Here is a 26,515-nt window from a genome sequence, read left to right as displayed (position 1 = left end):
CTCGCCCACCCTGGCTGTGTGCACTCCTTCCAGGTGGACATCCGCTTCCCGCAGAGTGGGGCGCCCGACCCCAACTGCGTGACCGTGACGGGGCTCCCAGAGAACGTGGAGGAAGCCATCGACCATATCCTCAACCTGGAGGAGGAATACGTGAGTCTTGCGGGGGCGGCTGGCCCCGACGGCCCGGGGTGATGGGCCCCCGGGCCGGGACGGGCTCCCCTGCCGCAAACTGACGCCGCCTGTGCCCCCAGCTGGCCGACGTGGTGGACAGCGAGGCGCTGCAGCTGTACCTGAAGCCCCCAGCCCACGAGGAGTCCAAGGCGCCGTCCAAGGGCTTTGTCGTTCGCGACGCCCCCTGGACCGCCAGCAGCAGCGAGAAGGTGAGGCCTTGGCCCCGGCGTCCCGCGCTTGTGCTGTCCCGGGCGCTGCTGTGGGGCGGCTGTCCCTGAAGCCGTGTGCTCCCCGACAGGCTCCCGACATGAGCAGCTCCGAGGAGTTCCCCAGCTTCGGGGCTCAGGTGGCCCCCAAGACCCTGCCTTGGGGCCCCAAGCGATAATGACCAAGGAGCAGCACCTGCCCTGCGAGGGTCCGTCTTACTCTGACCCAGCGGCTGGACCCTGCGTATGTGTCGATCCCGCCCGCCCTGAGGTCTCACAGCGAAGCCAGCAGCCCCGGCCCGGCCCTGCGCTCGGCACCTCGTGAACACTAAGGAGGCCGTGGTTCGGAGTCACCCCGCTCAGCGGCCAAGCTCCCGCCCGCCGGGAGAGCCCGCAGCTGCGGCCGCACCTGCTTCCTGTCATGACCTCAGGAAATAAATTTCCTTGACTTTATAAAAGCCAAACGTTTGCCCTCGTCCTTTCCCACCTCTCTCTCCCCTGCCTGCCGCAGACGTCCTCCGCGAGGACCACCCGCCTCTTCCAGCTGCTGGAAAGCCCGCTGACCCAGACCCCGGGGTCGAGGGGAGGCCCCGTGTGCACACTGGGTGTCACTGGCCCAAGCGAGAGCCCGGGGCCGCCCGAGGACCAGGAGGCCGGTGGGGCGGCTCTCAGACGGCCTGGCCTCCATGTCGGGCCTCCACCCCAGACCGCCCAGCCCCGCAGGCAGAGCCGAGGCCGCAGGGCAGGGCTCTGAGGAACGCAGGCGGGGGTGAGGGAGCTGGGACCCCCACCCCTCCACTGAGGCCCCCCTCCCTGCAGCAGGCCTGTTTGCTCTTCTGCACCACCTTCAGCTCCCCGCGCCCACCAGCCCCCGGCTGCACCACCCTCCCCGCCCCCGGCCCCCCAGTCCACTGGGTTCCAGGCCTCGCCCTCCCTGACCCCTGCAGTCCAGAGTGGGGAGTGCGCAGGCCACCCCCCAGACGTCCTCAGACGCATGTACGAGAGGTAAGCGGCTGGCCCTGGGGTGCAGAGGCTGTCCTAGCCAGCGGAGGACCGGATCCTTCTCAGGAGTCTGGTGGGCTGGTCCAGGCGGCGGCCCCAGGTCTCCGCAGGGCAGGCTGCTTGGTGAAGGGGAAGGTGGGGCCCTGGGCCCTGGGCCATCTGTCTCCCGGAGGTGACGGGCCACTCTGAGTTGTCCTCCGTGGTCTCCGACCTCCTGGAGAAGCTGACTGTGTCCTCAGGAGGGTCACCACTGCTTAGCCCACCTTCTGCCCCACCCCCACCCCATGGGGGGTTTTTCTCTCATTTATTAACTCAGGCTCAGTCACCCTGACTGCAATTCCTGAACAGACCAAGAGTAGTCTCCCCACTGCAAGTCCCCGCTGGCCCACGTGGCCTTGAACATGCCCGTCCGTAAAGTGGGGCCGACGGGGCCTGTGTGCGGCCCCAGACGAGGCGGAGCCGATGGCCGGGGAGGGCAGAAGGGTGCCCTCCCGCCTCCCCAGGGGTGCCTGTCCCTGGGAGCCCCTCCTCTGTCCGCAGGGTCTCGGGGCCTCTCCCGGGTCAGCTCCCTTCCCATGAGACTTGGCGCGTGTGCGTTTGTTGCGAAGCCCCGGCCCTCACTGTGCCTGGGCTGATGGTGGTCAAAGGTCACATGGTGACTGACCCGGCCTGTGCCCTGCGGCCTCCGGGGCTGCGAGCACCTGATGTGTGTCCAGCTCCTCTTCGAATGTCTTCCGTGTCACATGTGTCCGTAGCTACCATCCATCCCTTGGCCTTAGCTTTGAAATCTGGAGATTATATGCAAACGTGTGTGAAGGCTCGTGAATATGGATGACACTGGAATTTTATAAATCCTAAAATAAAACCCAAACTGGATACAGTGTGCTGAGACTCGTCTTATCACGCCCTGCCGAGCTCAGTCTCAGGGAACCAGGTGTGTCTGGCATGCTCTGGAGGGTCACTAGGCACCCACAGATGCTTGGTGCGGCCCCCCAGCTGGCACAGGGTCCTCAGTCCTGAACCAACGGCCTCGCAGGAGCCAGGGTGCTGGGAGGCGTCACAGTTGGGGGCAGACGGTGACCCGACACCTTCCAGGGCACCAGGGGGTGGGGACGAGAGTTTGATGGCAGCCAGGTAGGATGGCTAAGTGGTCTTCATTCAGGGGGCATCACACAGCAGAGTGCTGTCAGGAAGGCTCATGGTGGTGTGCCCCCCAGAAGAGGTCACACCTAGGGGTCCCGACCCTGAGGCCAAGGTGTGACCACTTCAGGCGGGAAAGGAAGGCGGTGGGGGCAGGCCCTGCCAGGCACCACACCCCAGTGACCAGGGCTGTATCTTTGTATGAATGCTGGTTACGCTGGTGTGCTCACTTCATGCAAGCCCAAGATTTCTTACGTCTCCGTAAGTGAAAGAAAGTGAAGTCGCTCAGTCGTGTCCGACTCTTTGCGACCCCGTGGACTGCAGCCTACCAGGCTCCTCTGTCCATGGGATTTTCTAGGCAATAGTACTGGAGTGGATTGCCATTGCCTTCTCCAGGGGATCTTTCCAACCCAGGGATCGAACCCAGGTCTCCCGCATTGTAGACGCTTTACCGTCTGAGCCACCGGGGAGGTAGACGTCTCCAGAAGTTTACTTTTGAAAGTCTGAAACAGCAGAAACCACCACCTGGGAGAAAACGCCTGTGGGTCTTGTAACAAGGACACGTGCGCAGCCCACCGCCCACACACAGAAGGCCGGCTGGCTTTCTGGACCCTGTGTGAGCAAGCAGCTGCCCCTAGTCTCAACCCCCTCCCTGCTCAGGAAATAGTTGGTGCTGCCTGAGGCCCGGACCTGTGGGTTTTATGAAGGCGTCGACTGGCAGTTCTGGGGAGGAGCTCGGCGGACTGCAGTGTGTCCAAGCAGTTTAAAAACCACGTGTCCATTTTCACAGTGCTGTGCGCCCTGAGGAGCGCTCCCGAGGGAGTCGCAAGTGGGCACTGTCTCCTGGCGTCTGTGCCGCGGGGCTTGCAGCCAGAGAGCAGAGGACAGTGAGCAGCCGGCAAGGCTGGGGGTGCTGTGTGATCGGCGCTCAGAGGAGGCAGACGCAGGGCGCTCACGAAGACAGGCGGTGGGTGAAGTCCAGCTGCAGGTGCCGTGAAGCTCCCCGTCCTGAAGACGACCCCATGCAGACAGACGGGAAGACTTGGAGAAGGAGATCTACCAACACGGGAGTGAATGTCCTTTCCTCTCATTGCTTCAAGGAATAAAGTTCAGTCTCCCTCCAAACCTTCCCCATCGAGGCACTCGCCACCGTGAGGCTGCTGCTGGCCCCAGGCTGGCGGGAGCCCGGTGCTGCCACAGGAAGCGCTGGAAGGGCTGCTCAGAGGCTATGGACAGGCTGGAAGGGAAAGGCACCCGAACTGCAGGCCTTGTCAGAGGAGGGGACTGCAGGGGCCCTGGGGCGGGGTGAGCAGACTCAGCTGTGGCCCAGAACAGTCTGGGTTGGGGCTGCCAGCTGGGGTATGTGAGGGGCAGGCCAGACAGCCGGGCTGGCGGGAGAGGGGACACCACCGTTTGAGAGGCAGCAGATACAGGGAGGGCCATACGGAAGACCCCAAGTCCATCAGCTTGAGGGGAGATGAGCCCCATTCAGGGCTGAGGGGGGCAGACGTGTGAAGCCGGTGGAGGCCACCTCCTGTGCCTACAAGGCCAGGGATGGGGGAGGGGGGCAGGTGAAGGCGGGAGAGGCCAGTGAAGGGTGGGGGCACGATGTGAGGGGGGCAGCACCTTAGCTTTGGAGCCATCCTGCCTGGGTGAGGGGGGAGGTGAGGCTGGGCGGGAGATGGCAGGGAAAGCTGCCCCTAAGCACCACGTGCCCGCCTCCAGGTCCCTGGCTGGAGACAGTGGGCCATGGGGCCAACTCATGCCAGGGCCTGGGAGGCAGAGGGGCCCGGAGGGGGCGGTGGCCTCTGAGGTGGGAAGCCTTTGACAGCATCACCCTCCACCCCTCCTCCAGGGCCCTAAGCCGCCCTCCTGTGGGGCGAGCTGTGACTCCAGCTCCTGGCAACCTAGGCTCTGGGCCCGGACTCATCTCTGAGCCCAAGGCTTGGTTCTCTTTTGCTCCAGTTGTTCCAAAAAGAGCCTGTTTTCAGGAAAGGGCAGAGGAGGAGCATCGTGATTAGGCTCTGACCACGGCAGAGTGCGGGCGGGGATGGGGGTGGGGGCTCACCTAGCTCTCAGCCAGCGTCTGCTTGGCACTGTAGTTCTCCCGCTTCACCTGCTCGCCACAGATTCAGGGATGTCGGTTTCCATGAGATCGGGGAGCCGCCAGTGGAGAACACCACGTGCTGGGTGGGAGCAGCGGTGTTGTGGGGTGGCCACACACCCCCACCCCTTGGCACAAGTCCCAGGGTGGGGCCAGAGGTGGGAAAGGGCTCCGCAGGCGTGGGCTGAGCTGGACAGCAAGCTTCAGTGCAGGAAAGGAAACTCCAGGAAGAGGCAGAGGCCGCAAGGCAGACCACCCCAGCTTCCACGGACCCTGCAGTGCCCAGGGCCCTCTGGACAGAGGCCAGGCCGGGAGGCGAAGACGCAGAGGGCCGCTGTCTGCCCGCGGGCGTACAGCAGGGGCGCCGGCCCCGCGGCCTCCGCCGCGCCCACCCCGCGGACCACGCGCTGACCTTGGGTGGAGCCCTGGGGTAGCAGCGGGGCCCAGCATCCTGCGGCCCTCGGCACCACGAACACCGTGACGAAGGCCGAACAGACGGCCCTAGAGTCCAGTAGGTCCGGGAATAATGTCCATCATCCTCCCCGAAGGCCTGGTACCTGCGGGAGCCACGCGGCGGTGGGGGGCAGGCTGAGGTGCGAACGCCCTTCTCAGCCTGCCACCCGCTCCCTGTCGCCGGGCTCAGCCCGCGGGCGCCGGGAGCTCCGACCCCGCCCCGGCTGATCCCCTCCCGCAGAGCAGCTCCGGAGGCGGGAGTGAGGGGCGCCAGGCCCTCCCAGCCTGGCCCCTCCGGCTGTCGCCCCGCCCCTCTCGATGCCGCCCCGCCCCTCCCGTGGGAGCCCCGCCCCCGGCGCCCTCACGGGCAAGGGCGGCTGCTTGCAACGCTGAAGGCGGGCTGGGTGGCGCCAGCGTGAAGCCGGCGAAGCGGCGCAGGTCGCTGGCCGGGCTCCACTGGTAGTGGGCGCGCGGCAGGAAGGGGGCCGAGAAGGCCAGCAGGAACGCCCGGGCCGCCGGCGAGTGAGCGCGCGGCCGCGCGCCCCGGCCGGCCCGCTCTCCCGGGTGACCGCCCCCGCCGCGCCCCGAGCTCACGTTGCTGATGCCCGCCAGGTGCGGGATGCCTCCAGCATGCGGAACCAGATGCCCATGTCCAGCGCGCGCTCGGCCACCCGGCGGATGAACTGGCGCGCGTCCAGGTGGATCTCCACCCAATTGCTGAGCAGCGCGAAGAGCGGCGCGAGCAGGCAGGCGGCCCCGAAGGTGGTAACGAAGCCGAACTGCAGGACTGCGGGGATAAGGGTCACCGTCAGGCCCTCCGGTGGCCACGGCGCGCTACCCTGACTTCCGCCCGCCGGGTTTCATCCGGTGATAAGGACCACGCGCACCTGAGACCAGTGGCCAGACACTGCCCACCGTAAACCCTTCACCACGCCCTTCAGGGAGGCGTGGGACCACCCCTGCCTGTGCCCACAGTCCCTGCTTTTACTCACCCCACAGGCTCCAAGGCATGGCCCCCTTCTCCCGGAAGCCTCCCCGGAATGCTCTCACAGAGCTGGGTGTGTTTCTGGCTGGTCCCCGGCCTCCCCCTGCCGCCTGTGGTCTGGAACTTTAACTGTCCTTCCCGGGCTGTGCCCGCCCTGTGGACTCGTGGCAAGATTCTAGGAAGGGGCTCCTTGAAAGGGGCTCCTTGCTCTTATGTAAGATTCCTAAGGAGAGCCTGGGGCCCGGCGGCCTTCCGTCCAGTGGTCGCCCGCTCACGTTATGAAGAAGCACGTCCCTCCCTGTGTGCCTTCTGCCCTCTTCCTCCGCAGAACGAAGCCACTGGCGTCACCGCTGTTGCTCTGGCCGCCGGAGGCTCAGAGCAATGCCTTGCTCAGATGCAGCACTTTTGACTGTGCAGCGGTTCTCCCCTCTGTCATCAAACAGAAGGGCTGCGTGAGACACAGACCTTGGCCTCAAAAAGTGCAGCCACCCCATCCATGCGGGGGATAAACCCCGAACACAGGCCCCCTCCTGGCAAGGGCACTGGAGGGTCCAGCAAAGAGTGTGGGCATCGAAAAGCTGTCCAGAGAAGCCCAGTTCCCCAGTGCTGCCTCCGTGCAACCTCGCCCCGGCCAGAGCACCCTCACTGCTCTCCTCACGCCCTGCGCAGGGCTCTGGCCCCGGTGTTCAGGGGCGGGAGGAGATGAAGGCCACTCCAAGTGAGCCCCATTGGGGGCCCCAGGTCCTCTCTGAGTCCCTGGACCTGGGGCGCTGCCCCTCCTGCCCTCAGCCAGCCTTTCTTGAGTGCTCCCCGCCATGGCCCCTACCATTCGTTTCCTGATCTCTCCAGGCCTGACTCCATCAGGGCCCCCCTGTCATACCCATCCTTACATTGTGTTTCAAGGCAGCTGCAGACAGGAATGCTGAGGCTGGCAGGCCCTTTGGTGGTGCAGTTACCCTTCCCCATGTCGCTGGTGGTCATGGCACCTACCGTGGCCCCTGCCTATCTCGAAGAAGTGAAGTGAAGTTGCTCAGTAGGGTCCGACTCTTTTCGACCCCATGGACTGTAGCCTACCAGGCTCCTCCATCCATGGGATTTTCCAAGCAGTAGTACTGGAGTGGGTTGCCATTTCCTTCTCCAGGGGATCTTCCTGACCCAGGGATTGAACCCAGGTCTCCCGCATTGTAGACAGACGCTTTACCGTCTGAGCCACCAGGGAAGTCCGTCTCGAGGTACCTGTCAAATAGGCCCTCGAAGGGCAAAATCTGGTAGTCCACCTCCCAGGGCTCCTGCCGGCCTCCAGGGAAACCCCTGCCTTCTTCTTCTGGGAGCAGAGCCGGAACCCTTGCCAGCAGCCTTTGGCTTCCTGGAGACAGAAACACCAGGAAGACGGCCCTGAGAGCATCTGAGCCCACCCCTGGGGCCCATGGTGGGCAGAGCGAGGGGCAGGCCTTCGGCACCCGTGTCCCCCTGGTGGGGCAGCGTGCCAGCCTCCCCCTAATCTCCCTGAGGCAAGTCAGCGCTGCTCAGAGGAGGCGGCAGGAGCTACGTCAGGAGGGAGCGGATGAGGGAGGACCCCAGGATGTGAGTGTGTGGGCACTTCGCTGCCCACACTTGCACTCGTCCAGCTACACCCTGTCTGCTGTAATCTTGAATTCAGCTTCCCAGCACCGCCTGCCCTGAGAGTCAGGGCCACACCACAGAGGGCACGTGGCTGGGCTAAGGTCTGACAGCGTGGTTTGTGGTGCCCAGGAGTCTCCAGGGAGATGAGGTGTGCAGGGGATGGTGAGGGTCCAGCTTGGGTCCAGCCTTGGGCCGGATGTGAGGCATCCCTGGGCGGTCAGTGCAAGGGCTCTGGCCTGGGCAGGGCTGCGGTCCCAGGTGCCTTGATTGCGGCCACAGTAGTGCCAGTGGGTGGAACCGGGGGATGGGACTCCAGTGTCCCCATTAGGGCACCGGAATCCTGGGGCCTCCCCTTGCTCCTCCCTCCCCGAAGAATGCCTGGCCCAGCCCCAGTGGGCTACACACAGGATGGACCAGTGGTTGGGGCAGCACCCAGGAACCCAGGCCTCCTGCCCTCCAGAGGCAGTTCCGGGGCAAGAGACCCCAGTAAGAGCCTGCAGCAGCAACACAGGGTCGGGGCATCGGAGAGCCTATGGGCCAGTAGCTGGGTGGAGCCTCCCCTGCACGTGCCCGAGTCGCTGGGGTCCAGGTGGGCTGGACTTGCCTTCCCCACAACCTCTTCTCCCAGCGGGGCTGGCTACCCCAGCCACTCCTGGGTCCCACGGTCCCTGGATGATTTCCAGGCAGATGGGGTGGGGTGGGAGACTCACCCCGGGGAGCAGAGGTACAGGAATCTCATGGATGGTGTTGATGACCTGTTTGTCCACCAGGATGACCAGGAGATCCTGGGCCAGCTCGGCAAGGCAGCCCCCAGCTGCACACTATGGCGCCCGCCCTTCAGGTTAGCTTGTGGGAGGGACCAGCCTCAAGGCACCTGTACACTTCCGGGCCTCCAAGGTGGCCCCTGCCACGCCCTCACGTTCCTTTCAGACAGGCCAGGGGCACCTTGAGGCCTACAGAGACCCTCCTTCCCTTCCTTCCCCATCCTGACCTCATTCAAGCCTCCGCAGTCTTCCCCAGGTCTAGCGGGCAGATGTTATGGGACATCAGAGGCATGGCCGTGTGGCACCCTGGGCTCTTTGGGGAACCACGTGGAGTCACATGGGGTTGACCCTAGCCTGTGGATCCGAGGCAGACCCAGGATGCAGGCAGGCCTCACCAAGCGGGGACCTGATGACGCCAGTGAGAGGCGGGTCCGGGGCTCTTAGGGGGAACCTGTGGGACAACATGCCTTGTGCTGGGTATTAAGCTAGAGGATGTTGTCTTGGGCTCTTGGGACGTCAGCCCACACTGCAAGATGTCTTCCCTACCAGGAGAGGAGAATCTGCCTGAAGAATCTGCCTGAAAACACAGCCAGTGCTGGGAAAGCAGTGCAAAATTGTTCAAACACCTGGTTCCAGTCAGCCCTGAGCTCACAGAGCCTCCTGTGTTTTCAATAGAGGAGCCCACGAAACTGCATTTTTTTGCTGGAACCATTTTGAGTTGGGAACTTTTCCTGTTGGTAACTGCAGGCTGCTTGCCTGCAGTGTGCCATGCGCAGTCCTGCCCTGAGTCTCAGCCCATCTGCCCTGTCTCCCCAACATGTGAGCCTGGAGAGGGCTCCTTAGGGACAGCCCCTTCGCAGGGAACTGTCAGACTGGGTCGCAGCTCTGACCCATGGAAAGTTGCTGTTCTCCCTCCTCCTCCAACAAATGGGAGCAGAGGGGCTTTCAGGGGAGGTGTTCCACGGCAACTCCTGGACCCCTACCTGTGCCTCCTTGGCCCTCAGCCAGGAAGGGACCAGATGGTCATCTTGAGGGTTTTTCTACAATGTCTCAGGCGGGTTGGGGCAGGGTTGAGCTCACAAGCCCACAAGCCCACAAGCTCACAGGTGGTGACCCCCTCTGGAGTGCTCCTAGGAGCACCTCCTTCTGCACAGCCCTTGTCCCCTGTGTGCTTCCCAGGGTGACATCCGCACCCGTGAACTGATCCTGGGCCTTTCCTTGGGGTCTGCTCTTGGGGACCCCGCACAACAGCAAGGCTTCATCCTGCAGGAAACCAGCATCCGCTATCCAGAAAACAGTTCCCTGTCTCTCAAAGCTGCAGGTGAGCCCGCTTGTGCTGACGTGGGGGCGGGGGCGCCTTGGGGAGAAGCCCCGTGGGGGGCCGTCAGCCTCTGCACCTCCAGCTTGCTGACCGAGCTTGCGGCAGCGACGGCGGCTCACGGCCCATGCCAGTGACTGGGGCTGGGTTCGGGTGCGAATCGGGTGCCAACGGGGACAGGCGGATTGTGAGCTTCTGAGGACAGCTGTCTGAGTCGGGCCCAGGGAGGGCCACCGCCGGCTCTCCGCGCTCACCTCCTCGTTGCGGACCCCGAGCAAGGTGTAGCAGTTGCCGGGGTAGCCGCCGAACCTGGGGAGAGCCAAGCCTCCGTTCCCCCGGCCGCCCGCCGCCCAGCTGGCGGAACCACAAGGTGGGCACGGCGGGCATCGGGGAGCGACCCCTGTGCCAGCCCACCTCGCCCGAGCGTCTGGGCGGTGTCAGGGCCACAGGGGGCGGGGCGCGGGCGTGACCGCCGTGTGAGGCGTGGCCGGGCCACGCGTGGTAGGGCGGGGCCAGGGCTAAGGAGGGGCGGGGGCCAGTTTGGGAGCGGGCGGGGCCGGGACAGGCTGAGGAGGGGCGGGCCAGTAGGGAGTAGGCGGGGCTTGGGTGGGGCGGGCTGAGGCGGAACGGGGGCGTGACCAGGGCGGCCCCCAGTGGGCGTGGCGGGCTGAGGGGCGGGGCTAACTTGGCGTGGGCGTGACCTGGGAGGGGACGTGGGCGTAGCGGGCCCGGATGGGCGGGGCATGGGCGGGGCGGGCAGGTGTGGCCGGCGCAGGCGCTAACCGGCTCTTGCAGAAAGCGGTGTAGAAGCGGCGAGTAGAAACTGAGGAACTGTAAGATGGACACCCTGCGGGTGAAAGCGCCCTCGGACTCGACCTGGGCGCCCCTCTAGGGCACAGCGAGTGCCTGCGTCAGACACCTCCCCGGCGCAGGGAGTGAGGAAAGGGCCTGCCCCCGGGCGTTCAAAGAGATCCGTTCAGGAAAGAAGGGAGGGCGCGTTTCCGAAGCTCCGACTTCAGGACCTTCTGGAAGCGCTCCGCGGGTAGAGGAGGAGCCAGGCAAGTGCCGGTAAGAATTAATACGTTGTGGCTCCGGAAAGCGGGCTGGGCACGGGTCTGGGGCGCTGGGCGCCGGAGGTGCCTGGTAAGGAGGCGCTGAGACGGAGGCGGGCCCCAAGAGGCCGGCTGGAGGACACTCCCAGGCCCCGCCGTTGCAGGGACACTGTGGGCGGTTCCCCAGGGCTCTGTCCCTGGCCTCCCGCACGCTGTCTGCCCCGCACTCTGCCCCAGTCTCCCCGGTGTGCGCTGGGCTCTGTCCCGTCCCGAGACCAGGGCTGCAATTCGTGCAGCTCGTGGACGGATGTATTTGTCCTTAGGAAACGGAAGTGGGTCACAGAAGAGGGGGCGCCCCGCCCCCCGCCGAGGCCCCGCCTGCCGGGATTAGGAGCTCCGCCCCTGGCAAAGGTCATGAGGAAGGAGGCTGGGCATACGCAAAGGTGGGATCGAGCCTCAGGAGTCCCCCTGGAAATTCTCGAGCATCTGCCCCCCAAACCAGAGTCTGCCTACTTTCTGCTTTGTGCTCTCACCTACACCTCTGACTTTACGGGGGGCTGTCCCCCACTACCTCTCTCTGAAAAAGGAGTTAACTTATACCTCCAGTTAATAAAGTTCCTGCGTGTGATAGTGTTTCAACCTACAAACTCCTTTGGAAATCCTCTAGCCTGCCTGAATAGGTTTTTCCGGCCACATGTGATTGCTCAGAGCCTCCCGACTGTGAGAGGTATGAGATGTTCTAAACTGTCTAAATACAGAGTCCTTTGAGCAGTTAAAAGATTGATTAGAAATTGTATCGGTGAAGGGTTTTTCACTTATTGGGCCAATGTTTGCTGCTAAGTCTCCATACCCCTTACCTACTGTGTCCTTGGCAGTGTATTGATTGATTTAATGGGTGTATAGAAATGTAAGTAGAAGCCTCAATGTTTGTAACCTTGGACCCTTGAGTTAATTCTTTTCTTGATTGAGCCCACCTCACCTTTGCCCTATAGGAACGCAGCTTTGTCCAATGCTTTTTGGAGGCTGGCGCCTGACTTTAGAATAATCGCCTTTAGAGAAAAATAAGTTTCTTAAAATGTTAACAGGCCTCCTGGCCAGAAGATGATGTAATTCACCTGAACTCTTGCATGTGATAAGTTTGAAAGCCTGGCTTTGATTAGGATCAGGAACTGCTGTCCTTGCATGACACCATCCCTTCCCCCATTATCCTCTATGCACAACTTAAGGTATAAAAACTACTTTGGAAAATAAAGTGCGGGCCTTGTTCACTGAAACTTGGTCTCCCCATGTCGCTCTCTCTCTCAAATTCTGGCTGAGTCTCCATCTGGAGTGCGGAACCCGCCATGCTTACTAATTATGTTCTAAGATCCGACTGAGGAGGCCTCAGTGTCTCCTCTCCTTCGGGAGAACGGAAGGACGCCTGCGGCCTACGTAAGTGGTGCAAACTTCTTGTCTTGAAGTTTTATTGGTCTCCCGCGTAAACCAAGCTACTCAGCCTCTTTTCTCCACTGAATTTCCTCACTGAGCTATCCTCATTCTATTACTCTTCATATCTTTGATAAATATTTAAATGAATAGGTCGCCAACGTCGTCTCTCCTTCGAATACCCTGGATCAGCCGGGGCTGGACCCCGGCACCCCCCCACTGCCGTTTAAGGGGCTTGCGGGAGGACGGGACACGTCCCAGCGGCGCCTCACTGGCCAGCGCCCAGTGCTCTCGGCACTCACCCCGTCTCGTCAGGACGTGCGCCCGGGCCACGTAGATCTTGGAGAGCATGAGGATGAAGACGAGGTGCACCACGGACCCCGTGAGGCTGGTGATGCGCGAAGCCTATGGGGGACGGCAGGGTGATGGAGGAGGGAACCAGAGCCCACCACCCAGCCAGCCAGCAGGAGCAAGGATGGAAGCTCACCCAGGCTGCGAGGATGCTGTTGTCTGGCCCGGACACCAGGATGGCCGTGAGGGCCCGGTACACAGTGATGGGCACCAGGCACAGAGCACCATGGCCACATGCGGGGCAGCGGGTGCATGAGCCTTGCGGCTGCAGCCTGACACCCCAGCACCCTCAGGGCACAGCCGCATGCTGTCCCACTCCCAGACCAGGCTGTGCGCCCGGCCTCTCCTGGCGGGTTGCTGGGCAGCGAGTGGTGGCCGGCAGGGAGATGAGGGGTGGGCAGTTCCTTAGAGTTAGAGGTGGGCGACTCAGCGACCTCTGGGCAGCACAGGGGCCTCTGTGTCTTGTTGTCAGCCAACCCCCATCTCACTAGCTGAAACTGGGAATTCTTGAGATCTCCGAAGGGGGTCAGTTAGGAAGTCCCTCTGACTAGAGGGCAAGACAGGGTGAGGGGACCTGTGCTTGAAGGATGGCCCAGGCCCCTGCCCCACACGCACCTGCCTCTTATGGCCCAGATTCCTAGCTCAGCCCCTCCCTGGAGCCCAGGAACACCGTGGCCTTTCTGAGGACAGCGAGGGCCTCCTGGGTCCCAGAGACAATATCACGCCCTGCCCCACAGCGGGGAGTGGGGGCTACTGCTCACTGAGGACAGCGGCCTGATGGGCAGCGCCCGGCAGCGGGGATCCTCACCATTGTCAGGACCACCACGGAGTTGGCCAGCACCTGGCGCAGGCAGCTCCTCTCAGGGCAAGTAGGGCTCGTCCTCAGCGGTGGTGGGATTCAGTATTGTGGGAGCTGAGGCGGAAAACTGGGGCCGCGGCCGCTCCCAGCGGGGGAGGGGGAGTGCTCAGCGGGGTGCGTGCTGGGGGCGGGGCCTCGTCGGGGCACCGCCCACCTCGAGGTCCCCGGAGTTCCAGCAGCCTCGGCTGTAGGCCAGCGGGCGCTCATCCGCTTCCAGGAGCTGCACGGCCCACAGCGCCGTGAACAGACTCAAGAAGACCGCGCCTCCGTGGCCAGGGAGCCGCCGGCCTCGACGGGGCAGCGGGGCCCCCCGGGCTTGGGACTGGGCCCTTTTCTCCCTCCTGCCGCGCCCTCGAGGAATGCCCCCCAGCCCCGTCCCTCGCCTGCCCACCGTTGTACCCTGGAGGCGGTGACCGTCTGGTGCGCAGGAGGCAGCGGTGTTGCCGCAGAACCTCCCCCACCCCCGACTCAGGATGAGATGAGCCTGGGGACTTGGGTTGACGCTGCAGTGGGTGACACTTTGCGGCACTGGGTTGGGGGGACTCGGGTTGACGCTGCAGTGGGTGACACTTTGCGGCACTGGGTTGGGGGGACTCGGGTTGACGCTGCAGTGGGTGACACTTTGGGGCACGGGGTTGGGGGTGACTGTGTTTTGCTCATGGGGGCCAGAGGGTGGACTGTAGTGGCTTGAACTGTGCTCCTGAGAAGACATATCCTCCTGTACACACGTTCTGATGGGAAGGCCATCAGAATACAGCCTTCCTTGGAAGAAAGGCCTTTGCATGTGTGATTAGGATAAGGAGCCCCCGATGAGAGCACCAGCGACAAGCCCTTGTAGGAGGAGGAGAGACAGACGTGGCCTGCACAGAGGGAGAGGCCACGTGAAGACGGGGGAGATGGGAGCGGCGCGGCCACAAGCCAGCGGCGTCAGAGCCCCAGAGCCACTGGACATGGGGCGGGCGCCCCGCACCTTCTCCAGAAGGAACCAGCTGCCACACCGGCAGTACTGGATCCTGCCTGCAGAACCGTGAGAAAAGCAGCTTGTTTTTTTTTTTTTTTTTGCAGCTTGTTGTTTTAACGCCCATTTGTGGTCATTTGTTAGGGCAGACCTAGGACACTGGCAGAGACAGGTTCCCAGCAGGGTGCTGAAGTCGTGTCTGTCTGTGGGTCCATCCTGGGCTCCGAAGCTCCGGCCCAAGGAGTGTGGGTGCGGGCCTCGCAGCTGCGCTCAGGGAAGAGCTGACCCACCCTGGAAGTGTAAAGGCTGAGGAACCCGCAGCCTGAGGACTCTGTGCCTGAGGGCGGCAAGGTCTGTGTGCTCGGGGTCCTGCGCTTGACCTTCCTGGCTGCCATTCCTAATAGCAGGAGGAACAGGAGGAGCTCCCACGGCGTCTCCCGCCCAGCTGCTCCGCTGAGCACTGCGGGCCGGGGGCCAGCCGGCCTCAGCCGGTGGGGACACTGCCTCCTGGGTGAGTAACGCACAGGGTGCTCAACCTTGCATGGTGCCGAGCGGGGCTCCCCAGAGGGGTGTGGCCGGACCAGGGAGCAGGGGACTGCCCTCCACCCTCGCCTGCCCACCCTCCTCTCTGGACCAGGGCACAGGTGAGGGAGAGCAGCCAGAGGGGCAGACCGGGCAGAGGGGGCACAGCTCCAAGCTGTCTCCACCACTCACGTGCCTGCCTTCACCCCAGCCCTGCCCTCTGTCTCCCTGCTGTCTTTGCCAGGCCCAGCATTTCTTTTAAAAAGTGTATGCAACGATAATTCTTGAGATAACTTTTTGACATTTCAACTGTATATTAAGATAAAAGCTAGCCTCTGTCACTTGCTCACGATAAGAAACGTTGACACTATTGTGAGAAACGAGGGCACGTGCCAATACAATTGACGGAAGGACACACCTGCCCACTTGTGTCTGCCCGGGAGCACACATATCTACCTGCCAGTCTTCCAGCCCAGTCCCGGGGCCCTCCGTGACCCCTGGGGGCTGGGGGGGTGGGGCTCCATGCTCACCTCTACCCCCAGCTCTGCCCTGGGCCTGGCACCTGGGAGCCCCTCCAACCACACACCCACCTCAGGAGACACGGGGCCAGCCTGCGAGCGGAGGGCAGAGGACGCTTACGTGGGTGTGTCTGAGGACACCATGATGCAGCCCACCAGGGACATCCGTGTGCCCACCACCGCCGCTGGCAGGAGCCAACCTGCGTAGAACCCTCAGGGGATACTGGCGTCGCCTCTGGGTGGTCTGGGTGGGCCTGGTCTCCACGGCTGGGCTGAGCCCTGGAGAGGTCTGCACAGCTGCACGACCTGCAGGGAGCCCCGCAGGGGTGGGGTGGGGGTGTTGCAGGGCCTTCCGGGAGGAGGCCGCAAGGGGATGGCCCCCAGGCAGCTCTCCTGGCAGCTCTGGGCAGCTCCGTCCCCGTGCCCTCGCCCCCCGACTCTGGACCTTTCCCCCTGTTGACCTTGGCTGCTGACCCCCAGGCTCCCGCGCCTCCTGGAACCCCCTTTCCTGAGCCTCAGTCACTTCCCATCTACACACCAGGGATGGGGCCCCTCCTGGAGAGGCACCCTGCTGAGCAGACTCCAGTCCTGGAGGCTGGGGTCGTTCTTGACGCCTCCGGCTCTGCACCCAGCCCGCCGCAGCCAGGTCCTTTACGAGCACCCCGTCCGCCTCCCACAGGTCACCCCCAGGCCCGCCCCGGCCTGGCGTCTGGCCTTCCCTGCGTTGGCCAGAGTGACCTCTGAGATGCAAGTCTGTTGAGAACCCAGAGGAGGCCCTACCCATTGTGCCCCAGGGCCCTTGCCCTCCTGGGACCCTACCTGCCCAATGCCCTGTCCCCTGCCCGGGTCCACTGTGACCGTGGGTGGCCTCTCCTCTGTGTCCCCCAGTCAGTGTACAAGGCAGGCACAGCTCCCCAGCATGGCTCACACACTTGCTGTCCTTGAGGCAAGAAAGGGCTTCAGCAGCTGGGACGGTGGGAGCATGGCTGTGCGGGGCAGGGTAGAGTCGTAAGCAGAAGGAGGAGCCCGGGTGCCCGGGGCAGACAGCCAACCCCAGGGTGCCAGCCTGTCTGCAGGAGGCAAGGGGGCTGCTCTCCCCGGGCCCCGGGCAGGGGTGACCTCCTCCGGGGCGGGAGTTCCTGGGGTGGCCCCAGGCTTCTCGAGACATGCCTGGTGGGCTGGGGCATTGGGAGTCGAAAGGGGGGCCCCCCAGAACACCCATGGTGAGGGTTTACCAATGCACGGTTTATGGTGCAGGGAAGCGGCTGGGCAGGGCGGAGCTCGGCCAGGGCGCACTGGCCTTGGAGGAGTCAGCCTGGCTGCTGGCTGAACCCCCAGGCATGGCTCGTCCCTGGGGGCACCGATTAGCAGATGTCACCCTGAAGGCCAAGTCGGGCCCAGGAGGCCCTGAGGGCGTGGGCACGGGACTCACCGAGCCAGGCGAAGTGGAAGGCCACCTTCTCGCCAGAAGCCCTGCGCACGCGGCCCACGGGCTGCTGCTTGCCCCGCCTGCCCCGGCGGGCCCAGTCCGGAGCAGAACCTGCCGCTGGCTGAGGCCCCGGGCCTGCGGGTCCTGCAGGGGCGTCGCCAGGGCGCTGGGGACGAGGAGCTGTCAGGTGGGGAGACTGCAGGCAGGTGGAGGCGCCCTCCCCGCACCAGGCAGGGGTCTAGGTGCGGGGGCTTCAGGGCTGGGTGAGCCCCACAGGCCCCCCTGCCGTGGTGGACAGAGGGCAGACACCGCAGGGAGCAGGATCGCTGCTCCAGGGCAGGAGGCCCTTTGGGGTGAGCCGTCCAGCAGGGCCTCTCTGAGGAGGGCCTCTGTCCTGGGGCTGCCGGGGTCCAGTAACGGGCGGAGGAGGTACCTGGAGTGGCGGCCCCGGGGAGCCAGTGACTGCGATCTGAGCAGGCTCCCTGTCTCTGGGCGGGGGTCCTGCCGCCCAAGTGTGCAGACCGGCCAGAAGCAGGAGAGGTGCTCCCCAGCACAGTGGGCAGACCCCCAGGTCACACGGCAGGTGGCAGGCCCCCAGGTCACACGGAGGGGGACAGACCCCCAGGTCACACAGCAGGGGGGCAGACCCCCCCAGGTCACACGGAGGGGGGCAGACCCCCAGGTCACACGGAGGGGGGCAGACCCCCGCCCACCTCCTGACCAGGCAGTGGACTCTTTGTCAGGGCTGGTGATAAGGTGGTTGAGTCTTGTCCAGCGGCAGCTGGTGTGGTGAGCGCCCCCTACTCGGCAATGCCCCGGTGACCTGGCTTTGTGAGGGGCGCGGGCAGCCTCCCGAAGGGGAAGCTGCCCAAGGAGCCAGACTGTCCCATCATAGGGGTGTCACAGCTGCCCCATGTCCCCAGGGCAGGACCTGGGGTCCTCCTCGCCTGGAAGCTCCCCCTCTAGCTCCTGCCCCCTACTTCTGCCTCCAGCCCCCAGGACTCACATCGTTCAGGGGAGGCTGCGCTGAAGACCCCTGCCCCCGGCAGCCAGTCGATCCCAAACAGGCTTTTCCTCTTGTGGCCCAGAGAGGCCTTGGCCAGGATCTCGAGCAGCTGGGAGTGGAGTGGGAGGCCTGTCACAGGTCGTGTGACCGTGCAGCAGGGACTCGCAGATCCTCCGGGCTGAGCCCACGACAGCCTCCTGGGGCCCGGTGATAGCGGTGAGGACAAGCCCCACCCGGCTCCCCGGGCACCGGCCTCCCCACTCCTGCCCTGCTCCCCGGGCACCGGCCCCGGAGATGGTGTTCTCACACTTGGCAGGCCTTGGCCTTGGCTGGGACGCTGGGCTCGTGGCGTTTGGCCTGGGTTTGACCTCACACCCCTGCCAAGCACAGCCCCTGTGCTGGCCCCTTGGTCTGGGCAGCCGTTCCCCCAACAGGAGGCCTGTGTCGGGAGGGGGGCCCAGGCCCTGCTGGGAAGTCCACGTGGCCCTGCTCTTTGGTCTGCAGGGGCCAGTTCTCCTGGGCAGACCCGTCCCAGCCCTCCCCCCACACCGGCCGGCCCTGCCTGCGGTTCTCAGGGATGCTGCCGCCGTGGGCCTTGGCCTCTGTCCTCACTGACCCACTGGACCCATACCTGCCCAGGCCCCATGGCCTTGGCAAGTCCTGCCAGTCCTTGAAAGTGACATCCACTGGGGCCCTGCGGGCCTGCGGGCCCCAAGCACGAGGTGGAGACAGGTTCCCAGCCACGGGGCCTCGCTGCTCTGGACAGCACAGGCCAGCCTTCCTGTGTCCACAGAGGCCTCTGCTGCCCGCTGGGGGCCCTGGGTCTGAGCCACAGGCTCTGAGCCAGGTTGGGACCCCCACTCACCATCTGTTGCCCGTGGCGCTGGGGAAGAAGGGGGCCTGGCTGTCCCCGCTACGGACCTGCAGGTGTGAAGAGCTCCCTGGGCCTCCGTCAGGCCTGCAGGGCGGCCTTGCCCCCAGCGACACGGGCGGCTCCCACGTGGGGCTCTTCCTCTCCTGAGGTCACGGCAAGTGCTTGGGTGGCACAGATAACCCCAGGGCAGGGTAGTGGCAGTGCTTGGGCAGATGAGTCCACGGCAGTCTGCATGCCCGGGGGCTCTGAGCGCGGCACCCAAGGCCTCTCTCTGGGCGGTGTCTGGCCAGTGGCTGACCGCAGGGCCTGCCCTGGACCCAAAATCTCGAGAAGCCCTGTGGAGGGGGCATGATTCTGCCCCCCAGCCCAGAAGGGAGGTGTCCTCAGCGCGGGGGTCTCTGTGCTAACCCAGGCCTGGGTGCCGCCGTAACCTGCATGCTGGGTGAGGCTGTGACCGGCTTTGGGGAGTCACGTGCCAAGGGAAGGACTCCAGGAACAGTGTGGACTGGCTTCTTGCATTTTGTGTGTGAGAGCCCCGGGGCACCTGCCCACCCACCGCTATCATGGAGCTGGGTGGGCGTGGGCCTAACATCCAGGCCCCGGGGTCGGAGATGAGCCCCCAGCACAGTTTCCCTGTTTGACTGATGCAGATGACATGGGCGGAAGCCCGCCCGCCCGAGACTCGCCCCCGGTCTGAGGGGAGAGTTCAGGGAGAACGGCAGGTTTTGTTCTCCTGCTTGGTGATTCTCTCACCTTCCCCGGGCCCGCCTGAGGCTGTTGGGGGCCGGAGGAGCCCCCTTACTGGACAGTTGGCTCACTGAACCGGCAGGAGTGTGACTCCAGGGCACGTTGGGCACGGCCTCAGCAGGCTGTTGGATGCCCAGCCGCTGCAGCAGGCCAGCCAGCCGGTTGGAGGCCCGGTTGGCATCTCCTGGAAGGGATGGTCACTTGCCCCCCAACCCTGAGGGGACGTGGACGCCAGCGCTGTGGGGGTGTGTGGGTTTGCTCCCGCCCGCCGTGGCCCGGCTGTGGACCCTGTGTAGACCAGGTGAGGCCCCTCCCTCTCCGGGCCCTGGGCTCCAGGGCTGCTCTTCAGTCCCTTTGAGGCCCAGAGCCATCTCGGCAGGAAGGGGCAAGAGAGCGGTGGCCTCCCCTTGTCCACCCCCACATCACGACGGTCCAGGGCCGCCCACAGCCTGGGCCGCACAGCAGCCCCAGGCCTGCCCTCCCGAGGCTGGCCAGGAGCTGCGCCCCTCCCGGAGCCCCGCTGGCCGGGCCAGCCCTCAGCGGGAGGCCTGGGGGCTCCGGTCCGGGGGTCCAGGTGGCCTTGGCTGCTGCACATACTGCCCACCCCTCCCGAGTCCTGCCTCGGGGGGGACCGCCCCTCCCCCGACTTGGCAGCAGGGCTTCTGGGAGCACCGTGGAGCGGGGGGGTCACAGGCACTCTCAAGGACACGGAGCGGGAGCCCCCAGGCTTGTGAACAGCAGCGTGGGGCACAGTCACAGGCGTCCCGTACCCGCAAGGGCAGCTTCCGACGCAGGTCCTCCGCATGGTAGCAGAGCACGGCCTGGGGGCACGCAATCCTCGTCCTGGACGTCAGGCGGCGCGGACCACGGGCTCCATGAGAGCCTGGGGTGCACACGTGTGTGCACAGGTGTGTGTGCCTGTGGCACGTGCGGGCGTCTTTGCGTGTGTGAGTGCACACGTGTGCATGCCTGTTGTGTGGGTGCGCTGTGTGTGTGCATGGGCGTATGTGTGTATCCATTCACACTGAGCAAAGAGGTATTTCTGCAGCTGAGGTAGAAACTCACCAGCGCCGTTTCAAACGTACGTGGTAAATAGCAGCGGGACCTGTGGACCTGCCTCTGGGAGCTGCGGAACTGTGACGGTCCCTGCAAGGCCAGCGGGGCCAGTAGTGCTCCTGAGCTCATGGGCAAGAACAGCTTCCGTGGGTAATGACCGCACGGCTGTGCCTTCGACAAGCCACGGGGCATCTGTTGACATCACGCACATGCAACAGAAGTGCGCACATGGGCTGTGTGCGAACGGGAGGGTGTGGCCATGGCCGCGCGCAGAGGGGTCCCAGGCGCTCCTGGAGCCCTGAGCTGGGCACCTTCCACCCCAGGGCCCCACATCCCTTCTGAGCACCCCGGCTGTCCCACACGGCCCCCTCAGTGAGTCTCAGCTGCAGCTCCCGTCACAGCCCTCACAGCTCCCGCGAGGTCGAGGCTGAGGCCCAGCCCGGCCAGGCGCCCAGAGGTGGGCACACGCATCCCCGCTGGCTGAGACGTGTGCTGAGGCTGAGGCCCCGCCCGGGCCAGGCGCCTGGAGGTGGGCACACTCGTGCCCGCTGGCTGAGACGCGTGCCGAGAGCCAAGGCCCCATCTGCTCTGAGGGCTGAGGGCGCTGGGCAGTGGGTGGCGGAAGCCACTCGTGCTGCCCCCGCGGGGTGCCCCGCGCCCACTTGGGGCGACAGGTCTGGAGGGAGGTCCGGCAAAGTGTGCGCCACCTGTTTCCATGACACAGGGCGGCTTTTCATGCCCTCTCTTCATTGGACTGTCGAGAGGGTCCCGATCACCAGGGGGAGTCCTGGCCCCAGTCCCCCGTGCGTGTCTGCTGGCTTCTACGTGGCTCTGGAAGGGAGCGCGGCCAGCCGGGGGCAGGGGGCAGGGGGCGGCGGCAGTGGGCGCACCCTTCCTGTTCCACAGGGCGGGAAATGGAACCCGAGGCGGAGGGGACCCACGCGGTCCATCAGCCAGGACGCTGCGATGCTGGTGCCCAGGACGGCCAGGCCGGAAGCGCCCAGGACACCAGCATCCAGCGTTGATGAGGACAAGGTGGATAGCCCAGCAGCACAGGTACAGATGAGACAAGAAGGCTGTTCACGCCTGGGGACACGCAGAGCCCGCGCGTGTGCAGAAACATCGCGCGTCTTTAGGAATCGGGGCGACGCGGATACGGACCGCACCTCCGTTCCCTCGGCAGACTGTGGAGACTGAGGCCACCAAGTGTCCACAGGGGTTCCCGTTGACGGCGGAGCGTGCCCTGCACACACGTGGGCACTCACAGCAGCCCCGCCGGGAGGAGGTCGGACGTCCCCGCACACGAGGACAGAGGGAGACGGAGGCGCCTCACCCAGGGCCGCGGGCGAGCGCAGCCACTCCAGCGACGCGCGTGGCCTCGCGGCCACCGTGTCAGGAGGCATGGCCCCAAGTCCTTCCGTCAGGCTCAAGCAGACAAAGCTGGCTGTGTTGTTTGGTGGCGTGAAATGTGTGCAGAGACGCCCGAGAAACGGATGTGACTGACCTCAGGCCCAGTGACCCTGACGGCAGAGCCTGCCCCAGGGACCGGAGGCCGGTGGTCGGAAAGGAGGGCAGAGGACCGGGGGGCGGCCCAGGGGGTCGGGGCAGAGGACGTGAGGGGAGGGCGCTGCCTCCACCCGGCTGGAGCATCCAAGTGACACCGACTGTTACAGCCGACAGACTGCACGGGAACGAGTGTCTGTGAACAGAGAGAGTCAGGGTGACATGTTGCGTCTACACCAAAACTTTAACACTGGAGGTGGAGTGGGTGAACGCAGGGTGGCTCCTGAGTTTCCAGGGACCACGGGCTCTGGCTTCCTCGAGGAACTTGGCCTCCTGCAACAGGTAGGGGTTGATTACACCTGCCTGTGGTCAGTGGTTCCGCAGCCACCGGGGCTCACTGAGGGCCGGGCCTCCAGTGAGGCGCTGAGGCTTGATCTGACCCGTGGCTCTGGGCACCGTGCCCGCAGGCCTGTGGGGTGAGGTCGGAGGTCACGGAATGAAGGCTGAGCCTGGGCTCCACAGCCACCCCCCTGGCACTGGGACCACGTGTAGTCCGGCTGCACGAAGGCTGCCCAGGAAGCTGTCTGTCCCTCCAGGCCCCGTGTGTGCCGGTCTTGTCGTGGGTGGCGTCCAGCGGCCGACCCTGCTTCAGGTCCTCCTCCCAAATGAGGACAGAGTGTGCTGGAACCCACAGGTACGGAGGCAGGGATGGGCCGTCTGGGGGACGCCAGCCCAGGGAGGAATCCTCCCTGGCTCCTGAGCGCTGGGCTCCTCCTCGGTTTCCTTTTCAGCCTCCACTCGGGGCAGGAGGGCTCGAGGGGAGCTTCTGGAACAGCCCTGCAGCTGCCGAGGGGGACAGGGAGGCCTGCGGAGGGGCTGGGGTCGCTCTCAGCAGCCCCTGTGGCTCCCACCCCTGCAGGCGTAGCCCCCGCCCTTCTGGAGTCTGCCAGCCCCTCAAACGCTCCGTGTGTGAGACATTCCAGCCTTAGCTCCCTCCCTGGAAACTGGAAAGGCTGAACAAAGCAGTCCCATGGTTAGCACTCTGCTCGTCCACTTCTGGGGGCCTGGGTTCAATCCCTGGCTGGGGAGCCCAGGCCTTCGAGAGGAGGGACCCTTGTGAAGTGAGCCCTGTGTTCACTTCTGCTCTCTCCCAAAGGGCACTTTCCAAATTGCGGGGCAGGGCAGCAGAGCCCGAGGGAGCAGAGGGCTTGCTGGGTGGGGAATGGAGGTCAGACTTCGGGGCTGCTGAGGGGCCTCGGGCTTGAGGGGACCCCTGGGTGCTCGGACCTCCTGAGCTGGTCACGCCCAGAGGCAGCTGCCAGAGGCCCGGGGCTGACAGAACCTCAGGAGGAGCTCAGAGCGGCAGCTCCTCCAGGGAGGGGGTGATCGGTGGGCCTCCCGGCCTCCCAGCTGAGGCCGCTGGGCAACACCGTGGGAGTAAGGACCTCACGGCGAGGGTGAGAAGCGCCCCTTGGTGAGGAGTGCAGAACCGCAGTGGGCCTGAGCTGACGCCTGACACCGCGCTCGGGCAGATCCAGGGCACCTCCTGCCCAAAGAAAACTCAACGCTGTAGGAAAGGTGACGGACTCAGACGGGCCGCACGGTGGGGCTGGCAGAGCGCGGTGACAGCACGCCAGCCGTGGAGCTGAAAGACCACAAAGACGGAAGGGTGGACAGAAGGTCTGATTAGCAAACAAGAATTCTTTATGCAGCGGAAGTGTTCTTCAGAAATGAGGCAGAAAGAACTGGGATCTGAGAGCGTCAGGCCCACGCACATGCGCCACAGGAGGCCACAGGGAACTCTCCGGGCTGAGGGGGACCCTCAGGTGGAACCGCAGATGAGCAAGAACGGACAGCCAGCCCAGGACGGCGAGATGAGTAGGCAGGTACAAACAGGACGCTGCCTGTCTACAGATGGCGTGATCTGCATATAAAACATCCAAAGGAAGTCACTACAAAACTATTAGAACTCATCTCCGTTTTGGCAAGATTGAAAGTCAACATACAAACACCTGCATCTCTACACGTGAGCAGGAAGCAAGCTGAAAATAAAACAGAGAAATAATTCCCCTTACAGCAGTGCGAAAATGAAACTCAAATAAATTTAACAAAAGAAAGTGCAAGACTTAGACGCTGAGAAGTGCCGAATGCTGTTGAAATAAGCTGAAGAGCTCCAGACAAAGGCAAAAACATTCCATGCGCAGAAACGCAAAGACAACACGGTGGAGGCAGCAACAGCCCCCAACTGGTTTACAGATTCAACACAACTCTCATTAAAATTCTAGCTGGCTTTTTTTTTTTTTCCGGAAATTGACAAGTTCAAAACTCACATGGAAATACATGAGACCCAGAATAGCCAAAACATTGAAAAAGAAGAACAGAGTTTCAGGATGCGTATTTTTCATTTCAAAACTTACTACAAAGACGGTAATCAAGACAGAGTGGTGCTGACATAAGGAGAGACACACAGATCAACAGAATATACGTGAGATTTCAGAAAAAAGCTTGTATTTTATGTTAATTTTTTAAAAAAGAGACCAACACAATCCATTGGGAAAAGAATAGTGAGTTCAGTATATGATGCTGGGACAGGTGAATTTCCACTTGCAAAAGAATAAATCTGAACCGCTTGCTGCTGCTGCTGCTGCTAAGTCGCTTCAGTCGTGTCCAACTCTGTGCGACCCCATAGATGGCAGCCCACCAGGCTCCCCCGTCCCTGGGATTCTCCAGGCAAGAACACTGGAGTGGGTTGCCGTTTCCTTCTCCAATGCATGAAAGTGAAAAGTGAAAGTGAAGTCGCTCAGTCGTGTCTGACTCTTACTGACCCCACGGACTGCAGCCCACCAGGCTCCTCTGTCCATGGATTTTCCAGGCAAGAGTACTGGAGTGGGGGGCCATCACCTTCTCCGACCTACCTCACACCATATATAAAAATTAAAGTGGAGTTAAGATAATAAAAAAGATCACAGACCTAGGTATAAGACCTAAAATGATAAAACTTTTTAGGAGGGAACATAGTTGTAAGTCTCAGTGACTTGCGTTAGGCAGTGATTTCTTAGACGTGACACCGAAGGCACGGCAATGAAAGATTGGTAGCATGAACTTCATCAGCATTAAAGACCCACCTGCTTCAGAGCACATCGTCAGGGACGTGAAGAAGCAGCCCCCAGAGCGGGAGGAGAAATCTGTGTGCACACCCTGTGTCTGATACAGGACATGCGTCCGGAGCATAAAGCACCTTTGCAGCTCAGTGAGAGGAGGGCAAGCAGCAGGACTGGGAAGTCGGCACAGACTCTGAGTGGACTGTTCTTTAAAGATAGACGACTGTCAGTAAGCTCAGGAAGGCACGCTCAACATCAGCCATCTTTAGGGAAATACAAGTCGAATACAAGGTGTCCCACCAGGACAACTGACGCCAAGGTAGACAAGAAGGAAGTGCTGGGACTCTCGTCTGCTGCTGCCGTGTCCCAGAACAGCAGTCTCGGGAGCGCCTTGGCCTCCAGCGCTCAGGACTCGGTGCTTTCACACCTGTGACCCGGGCTCAATCCCTGGAGGATGGAAGATCCTGCAAGGCACGTGGCATGGTTAAAACAAAGTGAAGTAAAAGACTTTGGATGCAACGAGGCCAAACCAGTCCACCCTAAAGGAAATCAGTCCTGAATACTCTTTGGAAGGACTGATGTTGAAGCTGAAGCTCCAGTACTTTAGCCACCTGATGCGAAGAGCTGACTCATTTGAAAAGACCCTGATGCTGGGAAAGACTGAGGGCAGGAGGAGACGGGGACGACAGAGGATGAGATGTTTGGATGGCATCACCGACTCAGTGGACATGGGTTGGGTGGACTCGGGAGTTGGTGATGGACAGGGAGGCCTGGCATGCTGCTGTCCAGGGGGTCGCAGAGTCGGACACGACTGAGCGACTGAGCAACCACAATAACGACAAAGTGAAAGAATGTAGCCTCACTTTGTTGTTTTTTTTTTAATTTTTAAAAGTTAAAAAACTTCCTTTGCTGCACCGTGTGGCTTACAGGGTCTTAGCTCGCCGAGCAGGCACTGAACCCGGGGCCCCAGCAGGGAGCACCGAGCGCTGGTCCCTGGACACCGGGGATCCCGGGCTCAGTCACTTCGGAAAGCAGCGGTGGGGCCTCAGAGTGTTGAAAACAGAGTGGCTGTATGACTCGGGAATTCCACTCAGTGGTCACTGTCTCCCCTCCCCAGGAACGAATGCTTCTTTCAACACATGACTTCATCGCCGCATGAGCCACAATCCCCCTTGAAACGGAAACCGCACAAGCGTTCCTCGTCCCTCCTTTGGGGCGCAGACCTCAAAGCGCGGCTGCTGACCGCGCGGTGACTCTGTCCGCCTTTCTGCGAGCCCACCCTGCCGCTCCCCAGCAGCCGCACCGTTCACGCTCCCATCTCTCCACATCCTCCGCAGGACTCCAGTTC

The 26,515-nt window shown here is 63.2% G+C and overlaps 2 protein-coding genes across 2 annotated transcripts in view; one reads left to right on the top strand and one right to left on the bottom strand.

Annotated features, from left to right (window-relative positions):
- The window catches only part of HDLBP (high density lipoprotein binding protein), a 59,775-nt gene extending 57,520 nt beyond the window's left edge, over window positions 1–2,255 (top strand). The window contains 3 exon segments of the mRNA XM_070368659.1: window positions 34–150; window positions 252–380; window positions 470–2,255. Coding sequence (XP_070224760.1) covers window positions 34–150; window positions 252–380; window positions 470–556 — 333 coding nt within the window. The 3' untranslated portion in view covers window positions 557–2,255.
- A 2,332-nt stretch (window positions 2,256–4,587) lies between these two features.
- Window positions 4,588–21,034, bottom strand: ANO7 (anoctamin 7). The gene is given in 34 exon segments (XM_070362584.1): window positions 4,588–4,640; window positions 4,643–4,684; window positions 4,687–4,705; window positions 5,091–5,125; window positions 5,128–5,361; window positions 5,442–5,583; window positions 5,671–5,702; window positions 5,705–5,863; window positions 7,275–7,364; window positions 7,367–7,427; window positions 8,413–8,505; window positions 10,021–10,075; window positions 10,550–10,576; window positions 10,578–10,654; window positions 10,789–10,920; window positions 11,046–11,245; window positions 12,426–12,648; window positions 12,731–12,818; window positions 13,392–13,459; window positions 13,461–13,535; window positions 13,608–13,853; window positions 14,702–14,918; window positions 15,032–15,074; window positions 15,077–15,108; window positions 15,573–15,663; window positions 16,884–16,979; window positions 16,982–17,046; window positions 17,685–17,761; window positions 17,861–17,995; window positions 18,436–18,588; window positions 19,579–19,691; window positions 20,205–20,328; window positions 20,573–20,653; window positions 20,972–21,034. Coding segments are annotated over 34 exon segments (3,441 nt in total).
- Window positions 21,035–26,515: the final 5,481 nt, after the last annotated feature.

This window comes from Bos mutus, chromosome 3 (assembly GCF_027580195.1).
Source record: "Bos mutus isolate GX-2022 chromosome 3, NWIPB_WYAK_1.1, whole genome shotgun sequence".
Taxonomy (NCBI): Eukaryota; Metazoa; Chordata; class Mammalia; order Artiodactyla; family Bovidae; genus Bos; species Bos mutus.
Note: the sequence above shows the minus strand (reverse complement) of the source record. Positions and strands in the feature narration are given on the sequence as shown.